Source organism: Mobula birostris, chromosome 4 (assembly GCF_030028105.1).
Source record: "Mobula birostris isolate sMobBir1 chromosome 4, sMobBir1.hap1, whole genome shotgun sequence".
Taxonomy (NCBI): domain Eukaryota; kingdom Metazoa; phylum Chordata; class Chondrichthyes; order Myliobatiformes; family Myliobatidae; genus Mobula; species Mobula birostris.
Window position 1 is genome coordinate 44,410,699 of NC_092373.1, and position 26,200 is coordinate 44,436,898.

At 43.3% G+C, this 26,200-nt stretch overlaps 2 protein-coding genes across 2 annotated transcripts in view; both read left to right on the plus strand.

The window, feature by feature from the left end:
* Positions 1 to 5,072, plus strand: part of tmem44 (transmembrane protein 44) — a 79,318-nt gene extending 74,246 nt beyond the window's left edge. The window contains exon 13 of the transcript XR_011885671.1: positions 4,985 to 5,072. The gene's annotated coding sequence lies outside the window, so the exon portion shown is untranslated. The remainder of the gene's footprint in view (positions 1 to 4,984) is intronic.
* Positions 5,073 to 10,583: 5,511 nt separating this feature from the next.
* Positions 10,584 to 26,200, plus strand: part of LOC140197018 (uncharacterized) — a 33,908-nt gene continuing 18,291 nt past the window's right edge. Inside the window, exons 1-2 of the mRNA XM_072256953.1 lie at positions 10,584 to 12,056; positions 12,101 to 12,538. Coding sequence (XP_072113054.1) covers positions 10,672 to 12,056; positions 12,101 to 12,538 — 1,823 coding nt within the window. The 5' untranslated portion in view covers positions 10,584 to 10,671. The remainder of the gene's footprint in view (positions 12,057 to 12,100; positions 12,539 to 26,200) is intronic.

Sequence of the window (26,200 nt, forward strand, 5' to 3'; positions counted from 1 at the left end):
GATCCTCGAGACCACATGCTGGTCAGGACAGTACGCCTGTTCAGAGTCCTACAGTTCACACTCATCCGTACCTTCCCATTCTTCTTTCTGGCCGCTACTACTGGGGATGCATAGGGGCTTCAGGACTCGGTGATGATCCCAGCTTCCTTCAACTTACACAAGTGCTGCCGAACTTCTTCCACCTCTGCAGGGGCCAGTCGCCGTGACCTTTCCCTGAACGGGGTATCTTCAGTCACCCGGATAATATGCTGAGCGGTCTTGGAACAACCCACATCAAACTTGTCAGTGGAAAAGACACCTTCCAGCTTCAACATCTTCTCTACCAATCTCCTCTTCCAACCTGCAGGAACTGGGGGTCCCCGAAGTTGAATGACTCAGCGGTCAACTTTCTCCCCTTTTCCAATAGTTTCTCCCCAGTTTGTCTCACAGGACACTAGACATTACTGTAACTGGGAACAAATGCGCCAGGGGTATCCCCCGCTTGAAGGTGACCTCCATCTTCGTAGTGTTCCTGATAATCACTGCCATCCTGTTCACCTGTACAACCGAGGGCTTCTGCAATTCAGACCTCACCAGTACCCCAGCCGGAAATGCGGACTCCCCCTCGTGGTCTTCACTAAGATGGTCTCACCCTTAGGCACCCTGGGAAATTTGGGGGTCCCCATCCGGGCTGTACCACCATTGTCTTCGACTGGGTGAACCACACAGTCCCTTGTCTAAAGTCGGTATCTGGCCCAATGCAGCCACACACTTCCTCAAAAGCAGCCCGAAACCCCGGGTGCACAGACAATGTCCCCAGAAAGCTCTCACCGGCCTTCTCTTTGCAGCTCCCATGTGCCCCCTCACCAGAGGAGAGTTGGTCCCCACCAGGATTGAAACGCCGCCCTTCTCAGTGGGGTCCGGACAAATCAGCACTAATGTATCAAGGACCTCAGACACTCCCACATCGACCTCTGAGAACTTCAACTTCACAGACAAATAACTACTGTATGAATGATCACCAGCACTGATACCCCAGATCTGCAGTGCACTAAATGTTGTCAATGGTAAATGCTTCAGATACCCCAGTTGTAAAATGAATGGTACAGCAACATGACCTGCGAACTGGTAGCATAAAAATCCTCTATCCATAGTGATACAGTGGAGCATGGCCCCACTAAGCCTTCAAGAATACGGTCCTTTGCTTTCGGGGGGTTCCTTGGTACATCGCTGGGAATGGGTTCCTTCAGAGACACCAGACCATTCCTTCACTGGGTCTCCTCTAAGTTTTTCCAATGACTCTCTCTGCTTAGGTACCTGGGGGCTCACTCTCCTTCTCACAGGACGCTGGCTGGTAGCAGCCCTCTGCATTGTTCGTCCCCTTAAAGGATCCGGACCCCCCTCCCCCATCAGCTCCATCATATGGGTGGGGGGGGGGTCACACCCACTAATAACAGCCAAGACATCTCAGTTCTCAACTCTGCCACAATCTCCTCTGCCGCTCCCTGTGGCAGGCTATTCGTGGTCACTTCACCGCAGGGGACGACTACCTAGGACTGTACCCTGTCGCTACGGGATACCTCAACCTGATGGCTCTCACAACATCAGCAGCCCGCCCACTCAAACTCCAAACAAATCTCTGTCGCTTTACATCATCAGAGCACTGCCACTCATCTCACAACTGAGAGGTCTGCTCCGCCCAAGTTTCATATTCCTTCTCCCTTTAGGGGTGGGCATTATTCCAGAGAATAGGTGGAGCCTGCCATAGCTGGGGCTTTGGACTAGGGCATTTTTCCATTCATTCGCCAGAGAGGTAAGGGCGGATACTACCTCAGAATTCTCACTCTTCCCTGGGGTCGGGAACTAATTAGACATTCCAAATCTGACCACTCCTTCCCCTCACTCCTCAGAAACGATAGGACCCTGTCCTTGTAATCTCCGCTCCCAGTTATGGGAAACTCGGCTTGTGGAAACTCTGCTACGTCAGCGCCTTTCTGCATTAAAACGAGAGCCACGCCCACCATTTTATCAAACCTCCACCGTGCAATCGCAACTTTAACAGTCGTTAACCGGTGAATTAACAATTCCTCCGGAGTACGAATCTCTACCCCACTGGTTCAATGCTCAGGGTAATCACACAGCATCCAATGAAATCAATCCCGGTGAGCCCTCAGGTTCGGCTAGTGGCTTAATCTAGAGGAAGACAGCAGGCGGCCCGGCCAAACTTAAGAAATCTTGTTTGGGTGGATGCTGTGTGATGTGTTCCCCTGTTACAAATCAGTACCACGAAATAACAAACAGTACACAATATGCAATTAAACGATTGAGCTTTATCATTCTTAATTTGACTATAGAGTTAGTAAAGAAAACAAAATAGAAAAAGAGCCCATTCTCAAGAAACAGTCTAATGTGCAACGTTGGAGCTCACAGTTTTTCCATCTGTTCATTCTCCATTGATATCCACCAGGCATCAACTCCCAACCCTATTCCAAGTCCACTCCATCCTGCAGTCTACGGCTTCCCCCATTCTGGCACCTTCTCTCTCCGTCTTCTGCCAAAAAAAAGACTGCGAAACCTTTGTTCGTGCACACAAGAAAGAAAAAACATTTCTCTCATTGGCCAGCACACATTCCGAACCTCCCATTATCTCTAGTCATAACCCAAACACTGTGCTACAGAGAAACCATTACATTAGTGGGAAACCTTTCCCAGGACGTTACACTTATAATAGTTATGTGTTTTGTGCTATGTGTGAGTGTTGGTACTGTGTTTTGTACCTTGGCCCCAGAGTAATGCTGTCTTGTTTGGTTGTATTCATAGGTATTCATGAATGGCTGAATAACAATTAAACTTGAACTTAGAGCAGTTTCTAAGTCAGGGTGAAGAAGAGTTAATAAAAGAGTTGTGAAGAGTTAAAGGTAGTGGGTAGTGGCTCCATATGTCACTACTACAGGGCGTGACGACCCTGCCTTGCACGAGTCCCGGGCACAGCTGGCTCCGGCTGACAGTACCCGGTATGGGCCCCTATCCAGGGTTACGGATCCCACTGCCTTGTGGGTATCTTCGGGAGAAGAGAAGGCTAAGGAGTAAACCCTACACAAATCCAGAGTGGAGCCCCTAAGGCAGTTGGATGACGTATCACGTCACCTCCTGGCAGCTCCTGCAGCCAAGCTGATGCCAAATGTGCTGCTTCGCATTCCTTTGGACCACATCTGCAAGGCTGAGAGGGGGATCTTGAAGTCTGGGCAGCCCAGGATCTCCATATTCATCGCCCAGGTCTGCGCCTTGGAAAACCAGGCTGCTTAGACAGATGGAGCATTAGGTAATAGGTGAAGAGTTAATACATTTTGTTCATCTGAGTCGGATAAATATGAAATATTGAAGTGCCCTCATATTAGCTTTGACGCCCATGTTCTGACCAATCATTTCACTAACATGTTTTGACAAGGCCTTTAGTTGCTATAGTGCTTATCAAATGAAGTATAGTAGGAAACTCAGTAATGAGGTAAACAACCTTATCAAGAGTTTTCAAAAGCAGAGGAGTTGTGCCTTTCACAGGTGTGCAAAGTAAATTGTGACAAGGCTGCTTAAATTCCTTTCTTCGGGTTATAGTTCACTAATATACAAATTGTTACTTTAAGTCTTTTGAGGATTCATCATATGCAAATACTGAATTAAAAATGTGTAGATTAAAAAAATGCCTTTATGTTTTGCTTGAACCTTGTTTCCGACTCACCTTATGATGCCCTAGACTCTTAGGATAAACAACTGCCAAAAGTCAAGAGTGGAATAGTCTTCAGCAGTCTGAATAGGTACTGCTACAAAAAAATTCATGAGCATCGTGGACAAAGCAGCCATCTCCTGCCTTCATTCAGCACTCTAAAGAGTCATTCTCTACACAGAGCACACAGTGATTTCCGTGCATACCATCTCCAAAATCTCCATCGTTATCTGCCTGGAATACTCTGATAACACCTTTCAAATCTTCAACAAGAGCAGCAGAGATGAGGGATCACCATCACCTTCCTTGAATTAGACACTTTCTTGGCCGGATACTAACAATGAGATTCACCTACAATGAGATATACTCATAATATAAAACGTACTGGAATGATTCCAGTGAGGAATGATGCTAGTTGCATTGTGTGCAGTGGAGAAGTTGTATTCATTCTTCATAGAACAGAGAGGCTTCAGCATTTTATAGTAATATCTAAAATTATACAAATTCTGGATAGAAAGGACAATGAGAATTTACTCAAATCAGGAGGACAGTCAAGAATCTGAAAGAAAAAGCTGAATGGCAGAAGAACCAAAACTGACATGAGGAAAAGCGTCAGTGTGCATTGAGTAGTTGGGATCTGCGATGTGGAGTCAGAGGGAGGAATGAATGGAGATTCAATCATATTGCACCACAGGGAAATGGATGACTGTTTGGAGGTTAAAAGAATTCAATTCTACAGAGAGAATTCTGGAAAGGGGGCTAACTGGAATTGCCTGCAGAGCCAGAGTGAACATGACTGGATTTTTTTTGTTTTTTGACTCTCAATCCCCCCCCTCCAACAGCACAAATCTAATGACTGACAACTGCCCTAACGGACAATTGTTGCTAAATGATGGTATGGTGAAGGAACCATGGTTGACAAGAGATATGGAACATCTAGTGAAGAGGAAGAAAGAAACATACTTAAGGTTTAGGAAGCATAGTTCAGACAGGGCTCTGGGGAGTTATAAGGTGGTCAGGAAGGTACTTAAGAAGGGACTTAGAACAATGATTAAAGAAACCAACAAGGTATGATACACATACATGAAGAAGGTAGGACTTCTGATAACAGGACTGATGAGGGAAAAAAAGAGGAAATATGTCTAGAGTCTGAAGAAATTTAATCTGTATTATTATTCAAGAAACTGATATAAAATTAAATACAGACATTAATTTCTAATAGCAGTCCACTCCATAAATATGAAGTACTTATTTTCTAAACATGCTTATCTTTTCACTTCACAGGAAGATGATTTCCAAATGTTTTTTGGCTATTCTGACTCTGTGCACTTTTGCGACTTGCTCTTATGATTGCGAGTTCCAAAAACAAATCTTGGTCTGTAACAAAGGATATATGAAAGAAATGCCAGTGGATGTACCTTCCAATGTAACTGAAATACATGTAATGAATACTAATATTAGCACATTAAGATCTGGAGCCTTTAAGAATTATCCTGCATCAGTGATGAGGATTGATTTTATGAATAGTTTAATATCGACAATAGAAATTGGGGCCCTGGATGCTCTCAGTAATCTCACTCATCTTGAGGTAGATGGTAGCCCACTGGAAATATTGAATGTTGGGATTTTTGACAACCTTCCAGAACTGAAGAATCTCTTCCTGATAAGAAATGATATTAAGAATCTAGAAAAGGGATTATTTGATAAACTTCTGAAATTAGAGGAACTACGTTTGTTTGACAATAGCTTACGTGAGATTTCAAGTGGAATATTTGACAAACTTTCACAGCTTCAAAAATTGCATATAGGAGGAAATGAGCTAAAGAATCTTCCTCCACAAATATTTGATAACGTTAGAAAACTCAAAGTTCTTCGCAATAATCAGATTGCTAATCTTACAACAGGTATTTTTGACCATCTCTCAGAACTGATTGAGCTTTCTTTGAGTTGGAATAATATTTCACATCTCCCACCTGACATTTTTTCTAAACTTATTATGTTAGAAAAGTTGTTTTTAGAGTCAAACTCCATCACAGAACTTCCTGAGGGAATTTTGAACAAATTGACAAAATTATCTCACTTGAAACTGGACTCTAACATGATCTCCAGTCTTCCTGCTAATGTATTTGAATTCACTTCAAAACTCATTGAACTTTCCTTGACTGAAAACAAACTTCTCACTCTTCCTGATAATGTGTTCAGTAAACTGTCTATACTGCGTAACCTTCTACTGAGCAAGAACCAGATCCCAACTATTGGAAAGAAAGCTTTCAGTGGCCTTAAACAATTGAGTGGTCTTCAGCTGCAAGGAAACAATATCAGGATGTTGGACAATGAAATTTTTGAAGAATTATCCATGTTGAAAAAGCTGAATTTTGCCCATCATCAGTTGTCTAATATACCTAATGGAACCTTTAATAATTTGCGATCACTTTCTTCCCGTGAACTTGACCTGCAGAATAACCCCTTTGTTTGTGACTGTCAATTAATATACCTGAGAAAGTGGATAAAGGCAAATGAAAGGAAAGTAAAATCAGTGAATAAATTGTTATGTGACAGTCCTGTTGATAGAGCTGGATTGACTATTCTATCTTTAAAAGAGGAAGAATTTGTCTGTTTAATTACAACAGCACTAACTACTATTCCATAAGTTTCAACTTTGATGACTACATTATTAAATGCCATGAATACCTTTATATCAGAAGGAATCGTCAGACCAGGAAATTCAATTCCTATTGTGACTACAGTGTTATCTACTCCCAGTACAACTAAATTAACCAGACAACATCGTCTGGCATTTCAACACATAATAGGTAAGTCCCCAGGCTCAAACAGTGTGTACATTAGTTTAATATAGGAAGTGAGAGAAGATATTGCTACACCTCTGGTGATGATGCTTGCATCCTCACTTGCAAGGAATAGTACCAAAAGACTAGAGAGTGGTAAAAATGAGTCCTTTTTTCAAGAAAGGTCATAGGGATAATCCTTGAAATTATGGACCTGTAGGTCTTACGTCAGTGTAGGCAAACTATTGGAGAGGATACCCTGAGACAGAGTTTAGGAGCAGTTGGAGAAGCATAGGTTGGTTAGGGTCTGCCAACATGGCTTTGTAAGGGCCAGCTTGTGCCTCTCGAGCCTGATCAAATTCTTTGAGGAAGTCACGAAACAAAGTGGGTATGGTGTTTATGGATTTCAGTATGATGCTTGACAAGGTTCCTGATGGTAGGCTCATTCAGAACATTGGAAGGCATGAGCTCAAGGCTATGTGGATTTAGAATCTTCTTGCCTGGAGAAAGCAGTGGATGGTAGCAGATGGAGCATATTCTGCCATGAGGTTGGAGGTGAGTGGTGCTCCACGGGGATCAGTTCTGGGACCTCGACTTTTTGTGATTTTTGTAAATGACTTGGATGAGAAAGTGGAAGGGTGATTAGTAAATTTACAGATGATACAACGGTTGGTGGTGTTTTAGATAGTGCAGAGGGTTGTTGTAGTTTACAAAGTGACATTGATAGGTCGCAGAATTGGGTTGAGAAGTTCAAACTGAAAAAAGTGAGGAATGATTGATACACTTTGGAAAGTCAAGCATTGAGTACAGGGTAAATGGCAGAGTTTTTGGTAGTGTGGAGAAACAGAGGGATCTTGAGAACGACACACGTAGATGGCTTAAAAATTGCCACATACGTTGATATAGTTGTTGAGAACTTATATGGTGTGTTGGCCTTCAATCATCGATGGGTAGAATTCAAGAACCGTAGGGCTATGTTGCTGTGCTATATAAATGGTGTATTGTGTTCAGTTTGGGTTCCTCATTATTGGAAGATTTAGAGAGGGTGCAGAAGTGATTTACCAGAATGATGCCTTAATTAGAGAGAATGTTTTATTAGGATAAGTTGAGTGAACTGAAGTATTTCTCCTTGGAGCAAAGGAGACAGAGAGATGATTTGATAGAGGGTTTATAAAATGATAACAAGCATAGCTATATGGACAGCTAGCAACTTTTTCACAGGGTAGAAATGGCTAATACAAGAGGGCATATTTTTAATATGTTTGGAGGAAAGTGGTGGTGGGAGTAGGGTCAGGTTTACCAGGATGCTGCCAGGGCTAGACAGCATGTCTTATGAAGGTAGTTTGAGAGAGCTAGGTTTTTTCTCTTTGGAACAAAGGAGAATGAGAAGTGTTTGATAGAGTTGAACAAGATGAGAAGAAACATAGAGTGGATAGCCGGAGACTTTTTTCCAGGGTGGAAATCACTGTATACAAGGGGGCATAAATTTAAGGTGATTGCAGGAAAGTATTGGGGGGGGGGTGATGCCAGAATTAGGTTTTTGCACTGTGTTTGTGGAATGTGTTGCCACATGATGGTAGAGGCAGATACATTAAGGACATTTAATAGACACATGGATGTAATAAAAATGGAAGGCAATGTGGGAAGGAAGGGATATATCAATCTTGGATTAAGTGAAAAAATCAACACAATTTCATAAGTCTTAGGGCCTACTGGGCTATACTGTTCTCTGTTCTTTAAAGCTGAAGCACAATGCATTTTACGTTTTATACAAACAATTTGAAGAAAGCCACATTTCATGAGATTAGAGTACGACCTTTTTCAATTGAATTGTTATTGGGAATACATTTTCCTGGTAAATTTTTGAGAAACTTCAGAGATGGCAAGAAATTTAATCTGTATTATTATTTAAAAACTGATATAAAATTAAATAATGACTTTATATTCTAATAGCTGTCCATTCCATAAATATGAAGTATTTATTTTCTAAACATACTTATTGTCTTTTTTACTTCACAGGAAGATGATTTCCAAATGTTTTTGGGGTATTCTGACTCTGTGCACTTTTGTGACTTGCTCTTGTGATTGCGAGTTCCAAAGAGAAATCTTGGTCTGTAACAAAGGATCAATGAAAGAAATGCCAGTGAATGTACCTTCCAATGTAACTGAAATACATGTAATGAATACTAATATTAGCACATTAAGATCTGGAGCCTTTAAGAATTATCCTGCATCAATGATGAGGATTGATAAGTTGGAAAAGCTCTCCAATTATTTTAAATTTTAAACATAGTTTTATGCAGTTTATGAATCCATTCAATAGATTTGTTAGTGCCGACACATAGAGATATTTTTCCACTTATGAAATAGTTGTGAAAAATTATTTATTAGTCATTGCTTTGTTTGACCAGAAATCTTAGATCTAGGGGAAGGAAGATGGTTTTAAAAAAGATTTACAGTCCAAAAGTGAGGTTCTCTGTTGGCAGATGGGTTAAATAAATTTGTCTACCAGTGGCTAGGAGAATTCATTCATTTCCTAGTTGTACAGCATGACTTTGTAGCCAACAGTGAATAACTCACCTTATGATGATCCAAACTCTTTTCATAAACTACTGCCACAAGTCAGGAGTGGAGGAGTCTTCACCTGTCTGGAAGAGTACAGCTACAAACAAGTCATGTCTTTTCATGACCCCTCCTGCTTTCCTTATTCCCTTCTTTGGTTCTTTTCTGGCTTCTTTAAACTCCTCATGTGCTCTTCGTTTCATCCTAACTTCTAAAGCTTTACGTACATTTCCTCTCTGGACATTGAAGGATCTGTTATCTTACTATCCCTGTCCTTCCTTCTAACAGGAACACACCTTTCCTGTACTCTGTGAAATTCATCTTTAAACACTCCCCACACGTCTGAAGCAGCTACAAACAATTCAAGAGCATCCTGGACAAATCAGCTCACTCTTGCCTTCATTTAGCACTCTAAAGGGTCATTCTGTACAACCAGCATTGAGTGGTTTCGGTGCGTACCATCTCCAAATTCCCCACCGTTACCTGCCTGGAATACTCTGATAACACCTTTCAAAGCCTCAAAATGGGCAGTAGAGATGAGGGATCACCATCACCTGCAGCTGTTCCTCTAATTAGATGCTTTCTTGGCCTTATAATCACAGCGAGATTCACCTACAATGAGATTTACTCGTAATATATAATATATAATACAAAATGTACTGGATTTGTTCCAGTGAGGAAGGATGCTAGTTGCTTTGTGTGCAGTGGAGAAGTTGCATTCATTCTTCATAGAACAGCGAAGGTTGAGCAATCCATAGTAAAATTTAAAATTATACAAATTCTGGACAGAAAGGACAGAGAGAATTTACTCAAATCACGACAACGGTCAAGAATCTGAATGAAAAAGCTGAATGGCATAAGAACTAAGCTGACATGAGGAAAAGTGTCAGTGTGCATTGAGTAGTTGGGATCTGCGACGTGGAGTCAGAGGGAGGAATGAATGAAGATTCAATCATATTGCACAACAGGGAAATGGATGATATTTCGGAGGTTAAAAGAATTCAATTTTACAGAGAGAGCTCTGGAAAGGGGACTAACTGGGATTTCCTGCCGAGCCAGAGTGAACATGACTGGATTTTTTTGGTTTTTGACTCCCAATCCCCCCTCCTACAGCACAAATCTAATGATTGACAACTGCCCTAATGGAAAATTGTTGCTAATTTATTGTTCCTTTTACAGGGTTCTCGTGCAAGGTTCAGGATAGGTTTGTCCTACTGAGACAGGGAAATGATGTTATGGTGAAGGAACCATGGTTGACAAGAGATATGGAACATCTAGTGAAGAGGAAGAAAGAAACATACTTAAGTTTTAGGAAGTATAGATCAGACAGGGCTCCTAGGAGTTATAAGGTGGCCAGGAAGGTACTTAAGAAGGGACTTAGGACAATGATAAGGGGACATTTGAAGGCCTCAGTGAGCATGATTCAAGATACCAACAAGGCATCATAGACATACGTGAAGAACAGTGATAACAGGACTGATGAGGGATAAAAGAGGAAATGTCCCTAGAGTCTGAAGATATTTAATCTATATTATTATTTAAGAAACTGATATAAAATTAAATACAGACATTAATTTCTAATAGCAGTCCACTCCATAAATATGAAGTACTTATTTTCTAAACATGCTTATCTTTTCACTTCACAGGAAGATGATTTCCAAATGTTTTTTGGCTATTCTGACTCTGTGCACTTTTGCGACTTGCTCCTATGATTGCGAGTTCCAAAAACAAATCTTGGTCTGTAACAAAGGATCTATGAAAGAAATGCCAGTGGATGTACCTTCCAATGTAACTGAAATACATGTAATGAATACTAATATTAGCACATTAAGATCTGGAGCCTTCAGGAATTATCCTGCATTAGTGACAAGGATTGATTTTATGAATAATTTAATATCGACAATAGAAATTGGGGCCCTGGATGCTCTCAGTAATCTCACTCATCTTGAGGTAGATGGTAGCCCACTGGAAATATTGAACGTTGGGATTTTTGACAACCTTCCAGAACTGAAGAATCTCTTCCTGATAAGAAATGATATTAAGAATCTAGAAAAGGGATTATTTGATAAACTTCTGAAATTAGAGGAACTACGTTTGTTTGACAATAGCTTACATGAGATTTCAAGTGGAATATTTGACAAACTTTCACAGCTTCAAAAATTGCATATGGGAGGAAATGAGATAAAGAATCTTCCTCCACGCATATTTGATAACGTTAGAAAACTCAAAGTTCTTCGACTTCGCAATAATCAGATTGCTAATCTCACAACAGGTATTTTTGACCATCTCTCAGAACTGATTGAGCTTTCTTTGAGTTGGAATAATATTTCACATCTCCCACCTGACATTTTTTCTAAACTTATTATGTTAGAAAAGTTGTTTTTGGACTCCAACTCCATCACAGAACTTCCTGAGGGGATTTTGAACAATTTGACAAAATTATCTCGCTTGAAACTGGACTTTAACATGATCTCCAGTCTTCCTGCTAATGTATTTGAATTCACTTCAAAACTCATTGAACTTTCCTTGACTGAAAACAAACTTCTCACTCTTCCTGATAATGTGTTCCGTAAACTGTCTATACTGCGTAAACTTCTACTGAGCAAGAACCAGATCTCAACTATTGGAAAGAAAGCTTTCAGTGGCCTTAAACAATTGAGTGATCTTCAGCTGCAAGAAAACAATATCAGGATGTTGGACAATGAAATTTTTGAAGAATTATCTATGTTGAAAAAGTTGAATTTTGCCCATAATCAGTTGTCTAATATACCTAATGGAACCTTTAATAATTTGCGATCGCTTTCTTTCCGTGGACTTGACCTGCAGAATAACCCCTTTGTTTGTGACTGTCAATTAATATACCTGAGAAAGTGGATAAAGGCAAATGAAAGGAAAGTAAAATCAGTGAGTAAATTGTTATGTGACAGTCCTGTTGATAGAGCTGGATTGACTATTCTATCTTTAAAAGAGGAAGTATTTGTCTGTTTAATTACAACAGCACTAACTACTATTCCATAAGTTTCAACTTTGATGACTGCATTATTAACTACAGTGAAAACCTTTACAACCGAAGGAATTTTCACACCAGAAACTTCAATTCCTATGTGACCACGGTGTTATCTACTCCCAGTACAACAGAACAGACATCCAGATCTGGCATTTCAACACAGATTACGGCTACAGTATTATCTACTCCCAGTACAACTGAACTAACAGAACAGTCTACCACACCAGAAGTTTCAACACCTCGTTTGACTACAGAGTTATCTACTCCCAGTACAACTGAACTAACAGAACAGACAACCACACCAGAAATTTTAACACCTAGTTTGAATACAGAGTTACCTACCCCCAGTACAACTGAACTAACAGAACAGACCACGAAACCAGAAATTTTGACAGCTGGTTTGACTACAGAATTGTCTACTCCCTGTACAACTGAATTAACAACAGAACAGACAACAACATCTGGCATTTCAACACATAATAGGTAAGTCCCCAGGGTCAAATGGTGTGTACTCTAGGTTACTATAGGCAGTGAGAAAAGATATTGCTGCACCTCTGGTGATGATCTTTGCATCCTCACTTGCATAGGAATATTACCAAAAGACTAGAGGGTGGTAAATATGAAATAGTATCTCACATCTCCTATTTGAACTTTCTGAAGGGATTTTGAATGATTTGTCAAAAATAACTCGCTTGAAACTGGACTCTAACTTGATCTCCAGTCTTCCTGCTAATGTATTTGAATTCACTTCAAAACTCATTGAACTTTCCTTGACTTAAAACAAACTTCTCACTCTTCCTGATAATGTGTTCAGTAAACTGTCTATACTGCCTAAACTTCTACTGAGCAAGAACCAGATCTCAACTATTGGAAAGAAAGCTTTCAGTGGCCTTAAACAATTGAGTGATCTTCAGCTGCAAGGAAACAATATCAGGACGTTGGACAATAAAATTTTTGAAGAATTATCGAAGTTGAAGAAGCTGAATCTTGCCAATTATCAGTTGTCTAATATACTTAATGGAACCCTTAATAATTTGTGATCTCTTTCTTCCATTGACTCGATCTGCAGAATAACCCTTTTGTTTGTGACTGTCAATATACCCGAGAAAGTGGATAAAGGCAAATGAACGGAAAGTAAAATCAGCGAGTGAATTATTACGTGACAGTCGTGCTGACAGAGCTGAATTGACTATTCTATCTTTAAAAGAGGAAGAATTTATCTGTGTAGCTACAAGAACAATGACATTGTGAAAAATTTTTCGGCCAATAAAAAACAGCCTATAATTAAGCTAGCAAAATGTTTCCCCATCACTACCCTACCAAATATCAACAGATGTGGAAACAGGAGTAGGAACTTAGCAATTGTACTCTTGATATCTCTTAGAAATACATCGATGTAACTTGAAGATATTCAGTGGTCAGATCGTTTAATTTGTCCGATCCATAACCAAGTGAATATGATTTGTTAAGGGCTGACAGATTTTTTTCTCTTATGAAATGGTCGCAGGGTGCAGGTCAGGCGTTGCTCTCCATGGAAGGACTGAGTTCGAGCATTCACTATCCTCGATGCTGATGGAGAATGTTTTCAAAACTCTGAGGGTTATGTGTGTAACTCCCGCTTTGGCTAGCTGCTTAACATAGGGGGTGATGACGCCTTGTCCGGCGAAACTTAAGAAATCTCGTTTGGGTAGATGCTGCGCGATGTGTCCCCTGTTACAAACCAGTACCCCGAAATAACGAACAATATGCAATATGCGATTAAACGATTAAGCTTTATAATTCTTACTTTGACTATATGGTTAGTAAAGAAACAAAAAAAGAAGGACCCAATCTTATTAACAGTCTGTTGCACAAAGTTGGAGCTCACTGATAAATCGATTGTCCACCATCGACCTCCTCCGATCGTCGCTGCCCTTCGGATCCTCGCTCCAAGTCCACCCCATCTGGTGGTCTACCAAATCTTTCCATTCACGTCTTCTCTCCTCATCTCTCCTCGGCCAAAAAGACCGCGAAAATCTCTCTTCCAGCTCACAAGAAAGAACAACAGTATTCCTAACCCCGTTATCTCTAGTGTGACGGGGGTCCTGAATTACCCGTATGAACTGTGCCTTGGAAAAGAGAGAGAGAGAGAGAGTTATTTAACACCAACAACTGGTGTTAAAAGAGAGAGAGAGAGAGGGGGGGAGAGAGAGAGAGAGAGAGAGAGACGAAGACTGCTCACAGGTTGTTTATACTTTCCTCAAGGACATCGCCTGCTGGCATTTCTTACACAGAGAGAGGAAGGAGGAGTTATGATATCCAGTACGATGAGAAAAATAGGAGGTCAGATGACACAGACCTCAGACACATGTTTTTGGACACTGAATGAGCTTTGTGTGCCTGCAGAAAAAGTGGGTTTTTGGAGGATCGATCAGGCAGATCGATCAGTGACTCTTGCAGTGAAAAGGAAAAGGGTTGACTGGTGGGGAGTTGCCCATGTGTCCACCCTCGCCTGGGTGATAGCTCCACCATAGAAAACCGGTCCCCTTTGTTGTGGTCACAGTCGGTGACTTTTAAAGGACTTCGGAGGACAACGGGAAGATCGATGGCGTCAGCTCACCTGAAGACTCAAATCTCTCTCTCTCTCCCCCTCCATCACTACTCCACTCAATACCACGAACAGAACTGAACTGAACTTTACTCATCATCGTAAGACTGTAACTTTTTACCCCTAGACTTAAAGAAGCTTGGTTTTTCACATATATTTCCACATTTACTGATATACTCACTTATATATATAATCATTGCTAACCTGTTTGATTTATCTACATTTATATTACTGTATTGCATAATTACTAATAAATATTACTAGTTAATAGCAATACTGGACTCCAAAGCATTTTCTATCTCTGCTGGTTCTTAATTCCCGTCACGGGGTACGTGACACTAGTCATAACCCAAACATTGCTGCTACAGAAAACCATTACATTATCAGTGAAACTTTACAGCATGTTTCACAGGAGTGAAACCCTACAGCATGTTACACTCTCCCCCCCCCCCGCCCCGCCACCAAATTTAGGCCATGTCCACACTAGACTGGATAATTTTGAAAATGCTGGTTTTGAGTAAAAACGACAGGCGTCCACACGTGTTTTTCAAAATATCTCTGTCCACGCTAAAACGGATATATGGGCGAATCTATTCCTACTGGGCATGCGCAGACACATCTACAGAAAACAAGCGATTAGGAAACGGTATAATATTTACATTTCCGCGGCGGCATTGTGTTATTTCCATTGGTCAAAAACTAGAATACCAACAAGAACAGCGAAAGAAAGTTTTCAACAATGTCTTCGAGGAATACAAAGAAAACCTCCGCTGGAAAAATCAGACTGGACTTCTTCGTTTAGACAGACGATGAAGTCAAGCTGTTTCTGCGAGTTACAAATGACTACAAAGTCAGCAAAGCATTGGAGAACGTGGAGATGTTTAATTCCAAACAAACTATTAACGTAGACAATAAAGTAAACAACACACGCATGAAGCTGTCCCCTACCCAAGATCAACAAGAGATTGGAATTTTCTGCCGCCAGACCTGCGCAGTATTTCTGACATTAATATTTTTAAAGATAGGCTCAATCAAATCAACTTAGGGGATCTAGTCAAAAAAGCTCACTTTACAATTTAACTCTCACGCTGTTCACACCTACTGCGCGTTATAACAGCTGTCCAGCAGTGCTTGTGCAGTACCAAGCAGAAGCAGAGAAAGCATTGTTGTTGTGGTGTTGTCATGATAGCATTTTCAGACATCTCCGTTTACCCCATCCACACTGCAATGCCGAACAATCGTTTTCAAATTTACACACTCTGGAGAGTGTTTTAGAAAAGCTCCGTTTTCGGGGGATGGAAATGCCGTTTCAGTGTGGACAGAGGGTCAAAACGAAGAGAAAAAACTTCGTTTTCAAAATTATCCGGCGTAGTGAGGACATAGCCTTAGTCATGTCCTCATGACGTTGAGATAATTTGCCAACCCTTCCTGCAAAACACAAAGCCCAATCCAGGTGTAAAAGGCAGTGACATAGATCCCCAACACATTAGGGGTCACACTCTGGTCCCTTGGTGCTATGTAGTCCAACCTATCTGATGGTCTCCTAATTCTCTGAGACCTCCGCACTCCATCATCTAACTCTTCAGGTTCCGACACTACTGGGAATACTTCCAGTCTACCTGGCGAGGCCTCCCCCGACCTATCACTTGTGCCCACCTGCAACTCGGAGCCCTCTGTTCCATGATGAAACCCCACTTCCTCCCCTGCAGAGTCCCACTGCAACCCAGGCTGCCCACAAATAGCCCCCTCCCACTTCACCTGACTCAATGGGAGAAGGGCCGGGAGTCTCTTCCTCAATCAATGGGGAGTTAGGGAAAGGCAGCATATACCCACATCCAGGTCCTCATCCTCTGCATCAGTATCCCTCTCAGGGGTTGGGGCCGGCCTAACCTCGCCTGTTGGGAGCCCAGTAGTCCCCCCGCGTTTCTGAAGAGTCCTCTTACTAGGCTGCCAGTCAGGCTCTGGATCTACCTGCACCTCTTGATCCAGGGTGGTTCCGATGGAGAATCTTGACAGGCCCATTCCCAGCCTCTGGTTTCACCCGGAAAACTGGTGGGTTTGGCATCTGACTCTCCACTACATAGGCCGTAGCCGCCCAGCGGTCAGTCAACTTACGCTTTCCAGGTAGCCCCAAATTCCTTATGAGGATTCTGTCTCCCGGCTGGAGTTGGGAGAACCTCACCTTTTGATCATACCTCCTCTTACTCCCTTGATTCTGCTTGGCAGCCGTGACCCCAGCTAATTCATAAGTGCTTTTCAACTCTCTTCTCATGTCAGACACATACTTCAGATAAGTCTTTGGTGGTAAGTCACCCTCGTCAGTCCCAAAACAAAGGTCAATGGACAAACTCGCCTTGCGCCCAAACATCAGATAATATAGCGAGTACCCAGTAGCTTCATTTTGTGTACAATTATAACTGTGAACCAGATCAGAATCAGAATCCTTTATTATCGCCAAGTATGTGGACACATACAGGGAATTTGATGCCGGATGCCCAATATGTTGACTCCACCTGCTCTTCTTACTGGTCTCCAGGGTCCCGAGCATGCCTAGCAAGGTCTGATTAAACCTCAGTGGCTGGGGATCACCCTGTGGGTGATAGGGCGCGGTCCTCGACTTCTCGACTCCAAGAATACCCAGTAACTCACGGATGAGTCTGCTCTTGAAATCCCATCGCTGACCACTATGTATTCACCTGGGAAGGCCATAATAAATCAAATACTCCCCCATAACACCTTTGCCACCATAGACACCCTCTGGTCCTTGGTAGGAAAAGCCTGACTGGTCTGTGATGGCTAAGACATTCGCCGTGTTACTGGCATCAGGTTCTATTGACAGGAAATCCATACACACCAGGTCCAGAGGTCCTGCACTCTGAAGGTGGGACAGGGTAGCTGCCCGTAGGCAGTGCCTTCCACTGTATGCATTGAATGCATGCCTTGCAGTATTCTTTGACCTCCAACTTTATTCGGGGCCAGTAAAACCAGTCTCTGAGCAATCCATAGGTCTTTTCCACACCCAAATGCCCAGATTCATCATGAAGTGATTTCAACGCCATCCTCCGATACTTCTCAGGCAGAACCAGCTGGCAACGCTGGGGTCGGTCTGGGGGTGATGTGACCTGGTATAAGATCTGGTTCTTCAACTCCAACTTAGGCCATTCTCGTAGTAATGGAGGCACCGACATGTGTTTTGTCCTCTCCTCCTGAGCCATGTCTCCCTTTTTGACTGCTGCCCAAATGGCACTGATGCCTGGATCATCTCGCTGAGCAACTGCCACTTCCCCAGAACTCAATTCTGGCAGCTGATTTGTCTTCAGAGCAGTCAGGTTACAATAAACTTGGGGGATGGCATCATCAGAAGCTCCCAACTGATCCACCACTCGCTCCTGCCTCTCCTTTCCCTCTGCCTTCATGGTGATGGCAAACTGACACAGGGCCTTCACCCCCAGGGCAAGAATGCTGTCCCATTCATCGTCCCTAACCAGCCCCTCATGTGCCCATCAGGACAAAGCATCAGCATCAATGTTCCAGCTCCCTGGCCAGTACTTCAGGCTGAAATCATAGGCAGACAACGCCACCAACCACCAATGGCCTGTGGCATCCAGTTTCGCCGAGGTCAGGATATAAGTTAGTAGGTTGTTGTCCGTCCTCACCTCAAACTTGACCCCGTAGAGGTAGTCACTCAGCTTATCCACCACTGGCCATTTCAACACCAGGAATTCCAACTTGTGCGTGGGATAGTTTTTCTCAGAGGGCAACAGACTCCGGCTGAAAAACGCAACTGGCCTCTACCCGGTGCCCTGATCCTGATACAGGATGCCCCCTAAACACTCTTGGCTGGCATCCGTGTGCAGTACATATGGTAATCGGGGGTCCGCAAAAGCCAGCACTGGTGCGTGGGTCAGCAGCTCCTTAAGCGACTGAAAGGCCTCCTCACATTTTGCATCCCACCTCGACCCAAAGGGATCCGACAGGTTTAGATATTCTCCAACCTCCTGTCCTTTCTCCCCCTTCCTTTCTTCCCCAAGGGAAGGTAACCACACAGAAGCTGATTCAAAGGTGACTCACCTTAGCGTAGCCTTTCACAAACCTCCAATAATAACCACAGAACCCGAGGAATGAGGGCAGTGCGCTCAAAGACTGGGGTCTTGGCCAAGTGGTAACTGCCTCGATCTTAATTGGGTCTTTAGCTACCCCGACATGAGACTATGTGCCCAACATAGCTAACAGACGTTTGGCAGAACTGGCACTTGTGCAGGGAAAGTTTTAACCCTTCAGCTTTCAGGTGGCCCAGCACCTTCAGCAGCCTTGCTTCATGTTCTTCCAAGGTGGATCCAAATACTATGAGGTCATCCAGATATATCAATACTCCAAGCAAGTTCATATCCCCCACTGTCTTCTCCATGATCCACTGGAAGGTTGCAGGGGCCCCTGAGATGCCCTGGGGCATCCTTTCAAACTGGAAAAATCCCAGGGGACATATAAATGCTGTTTTCTCTTTGTCGACCTCACTCATGGGGATCTGGTAATGTCCACCCCTCAAGTCCAGCACATTGAACCACTTCGCACCACTCAGGCAGGCCTGCACGTCTTCAGTCCTCGGGACAGTATACAGGTGAGGGATGGTGTGCCTGTTCAGAGTCCTATAGTCCACACACATTTGTACTTTCCCGTTCTTCTTTCGGGCCACTACTATTGGGGAGGCATAGGGGCTTCAGGACTTGGTGATGATCCCAGCTTCCTTCAACTTACACAACTGCTGCCGAATGTCCTCCACCTCTGCAGGGGCCAGTCACTGTGACCTTTCTCTGAAATGGGTATCCTCAGTCACCTGGATAGAGTGACGCGTGCTCTTGGAACAACCCACATCAAACTCGTCAGTGGAAAAGACACCTTCAGCTTCAACATTTTCTCTACCAACCTCCTCTTCCAACCTGCAGGAACTGGAGAGTCCACAAAGTTGAATGACTCAGTGGTCAACTTTCCCCCTTTCTCCAATAGTTTCTCCCCGGCATGTCTCACAGGGGCTCTAGACATTACCGTCACCGGGAACAAATGCGCCAGGGACATCCCCTGCTTGAAGGTGACCTCCCTCTTTGTAGTGTTCCTGACAATCACTGTCATCCTGCTTGTCTGTGCAACCAAGGGCTCTGCAATTCGGGCCTCACTAGTACCCCAGCAGGAAATCCCCACTCCCCCTCGTGGTCTTCCAGAGCATCCACTAAGAGGGCCTTGCCCTCAGGCACTCCGGGAAATTTGGGGGTGCCCATCACTCTCGTTACTTCCCCAGGCTGTACCACCATTGGCTTTGACTGGGTGAACCACACAGTCTCCCATTGAAATTCAGTAATCAGCCCAATGCTGCCACACACTTCCTCAAAAGTAGCTCGAAACCCCGAGTGCACAGACAATGCTCCCAGAAATCTCTCACCAGCCTTCTCCTTGCAGGCCCCCATGAGCCTCTTCACGAGAGAGGCAACACCAGAAATGAAACGCCGCCCTTCTCAACAGGGTCTGGACAAACCAGCATCAATATATCAAGGAACTCAGACACTCCCACATCGGCCGCCAAGAACTCCAACTGACAAATAACAGTCGTATGGATAATCACTAGCACTAAGCTCCCAGATCTCCAGTGCTCTGAATAGTGTCAATGTTAAATGCTCCAGATACTGGGTGTAAAACAAATGGTATAACAACGTGACCTGAGACCTGGTGTCGAGTATGGCTTTAGCATAAATACCCTCAGTTTGTAGAGACACACTGGAGCATGGTCCCACTAAGCCTTTAGGAATTGGGCCTTTTGCTTTTGGGAGTTCCCTGGTACATTGCTGGGAACGTGTTCCCCCAGAGACACCAGGCCGTTCCCTCACTGGGTCTCCTCTAGGTTTTCACAACGACTCTCTCTGCTGAGGTACCCGGGTGCTCACTCTCCTTCTGGCGTGACACTTGCTGCCAGCAGCCCTCCGCATTGTTCGTCCCCTTGGGGGATCCGCCCCCCCCCCCCCCATCAGCTCCATCATATGGGGGTGGGGTCACACCTGCTGATAACAGCCGACATATTTCAGTTCTCAACTCTGCCGCAATCGCCTCTACCGCTCCCCGGGAAAGGCTATCTGTGGTCACTTCACCTCAGGGGACCACTACTGAGGACTGTACCCTGCTGACGGAGTCCTCCCGCACCTCCGCCACATTCTCCTCTTCCTGTACCTCTCTGATCAGCTCAACAAAAGATGCAGGAGGGTGCGTCTTACTAGACTGTCGGAGACCCCACGCAATCCGGTCATGGGACTGAGCGCCCCTGACTACCTGGTCCATTCTGAACTGATCCACCTCAGCTGTCTGACTGACCCCTCCGCACTGCAAGCGATTTAGCTGCCTCTCTAGCCGAAAAATAAAAGCAGAAAGCTTCTCCCCCTTCTCCTGACGCATGTTCTGAAACCCCACCATGAGCTCCATTGGGCTTCCAGTCAGCCCAAAAGCATTGTCCAGTGCTTGCAGATAATTGACAGCTGGCGCTATGGGATACTTCAACCTGATGGCTCTCACAACGTCAGCAGCCCACCCACTCAAACTCTCAACCAATCCCTGTTGCTTTTCACATCCGAGCACTGCCACTCATCTCACAACTGAGAGGTCCAATCCGGCCAAGTATCATACTCCCCCTCCTCTTCAGGGGTGGACATTATTCCAGAGAATAGGCAGAGCCTTCCATAGCTGGGACTTTGAATCTGATTTTTCCATTTATTTGCCAGAGAAATAAGGGCGGTAACTAACTCAGAATTTTTATTCTTCAGCGGGGAGGGGGGGGGGGACGTGGACTAATTAGACTTTCCAAATCTGACCACTCTTTCCCCTCACTCCTCAGAAACGAGAGAACCCTGTCTTTGAAATCTCCGCCCCCAGCTACCACTACCTCAGCGCTGGTCTGCATTAAAACGAGAGCTGCGCCCTGTATTTTATCAAACTTCCGCCCACAATCGCAACTTCAACAGTACTTAATAGTGGAATTAACAATTAATCTGGAGTACAAATATCTGCCCCACTGGTTCATTGCTCAGGGTAATCACACTGCATCCAATGGAATTAATCCTGAACATAGCCCCCACAATTGTAACTCTTGTTTTGGCTAGTGGTTTAATATAGGTAGGTGATAACACCCAGCCCGGCCAAACTTAAGAAATCTCGTTTGGGTGGATGCTGTGCGATGTGTCCCGTTACAAATCAGTACCCCAAAATACTTTATACTTTATTGTCGCAAAACAGTTGATACTAGAACATACAATCATCACAGCAATATTTGATTCTGCGCTTCCCGCTCCCTAGATTACAAATCGATAATAAATATTAAAAATTTAAATTATAAATCATAAATAGAAAATAGAGAAATGGAAAGTAAGGTAGTGCAAAAAAACCGAGAGGTAGGTCTGGATATTTGGAGGGTACGGCCCAGATCCGGGTCAGGATCCAGGTCAGGAAAATAACAAACAATGCACAGTATGCAATTAAGCAATGAAGATATATAATTCCTACTTTGACTATATGGTTAGTAAAGGAACAAAAAAAAAGAAAAGGGCCCAATCTTATTAAACAGTCTGTTGTGCAAAGTTGGAGCTCACTGATAAATTGATTGTCCACCATCGGCCTCCTCCGATCGTCGCTACCCTTCGGACCCTCGCTCCAAGTCCACCCCGTCTGGTGGTCTACCGACTCTCTCCATTCACGTCTTCTCTCCTCATCTCTCGCCTGCCAAAAAGACCGCGAAAATCTCCCTTCCAGCTCACAATAAAGAACAACAGCATTCCTAACCCCGTTATCTCTAGTCATAACCCAAACATCGCTGCTACAGAGAAACACTGGACAAGAAATTTTTTCAAAAGTGTTGCTTCCTCAGAATTTTTTTGTTTATGATAGACTGCTTGAAAATGAACACAAATATAATTTCAGACTACTTGTATCACATAGGAATTTGGAGAAACAACAAATTAACTTTTATTGAATATAATGTGTTTAATTGCATAATGGTGCTGATGTTTTGCAATAGTTCAACTAAGTTAAAAATATTTTGTTAATGATTTTCATTTCTACTCAGTGTCTGAGGCTTCTCACTTAAATGTCCAACAATAATTCGCCACCATTGATGGATTCCAGTTGCCCTGGTATCTTTTCTCCATGACCACAATGTCCTGGTGAAACCTTTCACCATGCTCATCACTAACAGCACCAAGATTTGCAGGGAAGAAGTCTAAATGGGAATGCAGAAAATGAATCTTTAGCGACATGTTGCATTTCATGGTTTTATATGCTTGAAGTATGCTTTCAACCAGCTGCGTGTAGTTTGGTGCTCTGCAGATGCCGAGAAAAATTTCAACAACTTTCTGGAATGCTTTCCATGTGATTTTCTTCGGTCCCTCTAGAAATTCTTCAAATTGCCTGCCATTGATTACCTGTTTGATTTGTGGACCAACAAAAATGCTTTCCTTAATCTTGGCATCAGTTATTCCGGGAAGCATCTGTCTCAAATATCAAAATCTTTCATAGAAATTTTTGTGACTGGTGATAGCAAATTCCATCCTTACAGTCCTGAACTCAATAATCATTACTAAAACCTGTCCTGCCATGCAGTAGCCACCACCTAAACATGCCCAAGCATGCCTGGACAAGATAGGAAACTTTTCAGCTTACATTGTAGGCAACATTTTAATTGACTTGAATTATGAATTGAAATAATAAACATAAGTTTATTAAAATGGTACATGATAGGGAAATTTCATGGTGATTTTCATGATCAGTAGCCCAAAATTCATAAGATACACCTAAAGGTATTCAGGAAGCAAAATCTTTGTTGCCAGTGTTATCAGTGAAACCTTACAGCATGTTGCACAGCAGTGAGACCCTACAGCATGTTACATGTGGACTGTAGTTTATATTGGTCTCCTTCAGTTTTTTGTGTTTTCTTTCTTATTGCCGATTGGCGGGTTGGAGGTTTGGGGCTTTGGGGCTTTCATGTCCTTCAGGGCGATATGTTAGTCTTTGTGCGAGTGAATATTTGGGGACTTGGGCTCTGATGTTCTTAGTGGTGGTTTTCATGTGGGCAATCTGTTAGTTTATTGTCTGCAACAAAAGGGGTTGGGGGGGTTGATATTATTATTGCTATTGTTTTTTCCTTGGGTGTGACTTGTTACATTTTTGCAAGAGAGGAGTTTGGGGTTTGGGGTTTGCGAGAATTTGTTTCTTTTTCTTTTTCATATGGGGGATGGGTGTTGATTCTTTTCTTTCAACACCTCCACGGTTTTTCTGTATTTCATGAATATTTAGAGAAGATAAATCTCAGTGTTCTATTCTGTACTTTACATACATAATTAGATAATAAAATGAAACTTTGAATCTTGGAACCTTTGTGAAGAGTTATTTATTAGTCATTGCTTTGTGTGACCAGAAATCTTCAATATTAGAAAAGGAAGATAGTTTTAAGAAGGAAGTAAAGTCCACCAGTGAAGTTCACTACTGTTATTGGGAAGGTGGGTTAAATAAATTTGCCAGGGAGTGGCTGGGGGAATTCATCCACTTCACACTCTGCAGCATGACTTTGTATCCAACAGTGAATAACTCTCCTTATGATGACCCAAACTGCCACAAGCCAAGAGTGGAATAGTCTTCACCTGTCTTGACGAATATAGAACATAAAACAGTACAGTATAGGAACTGGCCATTCAGCTCACAATGTTGTACAGAACCAGCTAAGAAGTAAATTGAAAAGCCCCAAACACTAATCCCTCCTACCTCCTGAAATGATCGGACAAAGTCAGCATGGATTTGTGAAAGGAAAATCATGTCTGACGAATCTCATAGAATTTTTTTGAGGATGTAACTAGTAGAGTGGATAGGGGAGAACCAGTGGATGTGGTATATTTGGATTTTCAGAAGGCTATTGACAAGGTCCCACACAGGAGATTAGTGTGCAAACTTAAAGCACACGGTATTGGGGGTAAGGTATTGGTGTGGGTGGAGAGTTGGTTAGCAGACAGGAAGCAAAGAGTGGGAATAAACGGGACCTTTTCAGAACGGCAGGCGGTGACTAGTGGGGTACCGCAAGGCTCAGTGCTGGGACCCCAGTTGTTTACAATATATATTAATGACTTGGATGAGGGAATTAAATGCAGCATCTCCAAGTTTGCGGATGACACGAAGCTGGGTGGCAGTGTTAGCTGTGAGGAGGATGCTAAGAGGATGCAGGGTGACTTGGATAGGTTGGGTGAGTGGGCAAATTCATGGCAGATGCAATTTAATGTGGATAAATGTGAAGTTATCCACTTTGGTGGCAAAAATAGGAAAACAGATTATTATCTGAATGGTGGTCGATTAGGAAAAGGGGAGGTGCGACGAGACCTGGGTGTCATTATACACCAGTCATTGAAAGTGGGCATGCAGGTACAGTAGGCGGTGAAAAAGGCGAATGGTATGCTAGCATTTATAGCGAGAGGATTCGAGTACAGGAGCAGGGAGGTACTACTGCAGTTGTACAAGGCCTTGGTGAGACCACACCTGGAGTATTGTGTGCAGTTTTGGTCCCCTAATCTGAGGAAAGACATCCTTGCCATAGAGGGAGTACAGAGAAGGTTCACCAGATTGATTCCTGGGATGGCAGGACTTTCATATGAAGAAAGACTGGATGAACTGGGCTTGTACTCGTTGGAATTTAGAAGATTGAGGGGGGATCTGATTGAAATGTATGAGATCCTAAAGGGATTGGACAGGCTAGATGTAGGAAGATTGTTCCCGATGTTGGGGAAGTCCAGAACGAGGGGTCACAGTTTGAGGATAGAGGGGAAGCCTTTTAGGACCGAGATTAGGAAAAACTTCTTCACACAGAGAGTGGTGAATCTGTGGAATTCTCTGCCACAGGAAACAGTTGAGGCCAGTTCATTGGCTATATTTAAGAGGGAGTTAGATATGGCCCTTGTGGCTACGGGGGTCAGGGGGTATGGAGGGAAGGCTGGGGCGGGGTTCTGAGTTGGATGATCAGCCATGATCATAATAAATGTCGGTGCAGGCTCAAGGGGCCGAATGGCCTACTCCTGCACCTATTTTCTATGTTTCTATGTTTCTACACTATATCCATATTCCTCCATCTTCCTAACATCCGTGTGCCTATCCAAACATCCCTTAAAATCCTCTAATGTATTTGCCTCTGACACCATACCAGATTCCAGGCAGCACATTCAAGGCATCACTGAGTGAAAAACTTCCACCTTATAATCCCCTTGAACCACCTCTACCACCTCTCACCTCTAATGCATGTCCTCTGACATTAGATGCTTGAAACCCTGGGAGACAGATGCACTCTGTCCACTCTATTATGCCTCTCCTAACCTTGTAAACCTCTTTCAGATCTCCCCTCATCCTGTGATGCTCCAGAGAAAACAACTCAAGTTTATCCAGCCTCTTATGGTAGCACATGTCCTCTAAACCAGGCAGCACCCTGGTAAACCTCTTCTACACCCTCTCCAAAGCCTCAACAAACTTCCTATAGTGGGGCAACCAGAACTCTATAT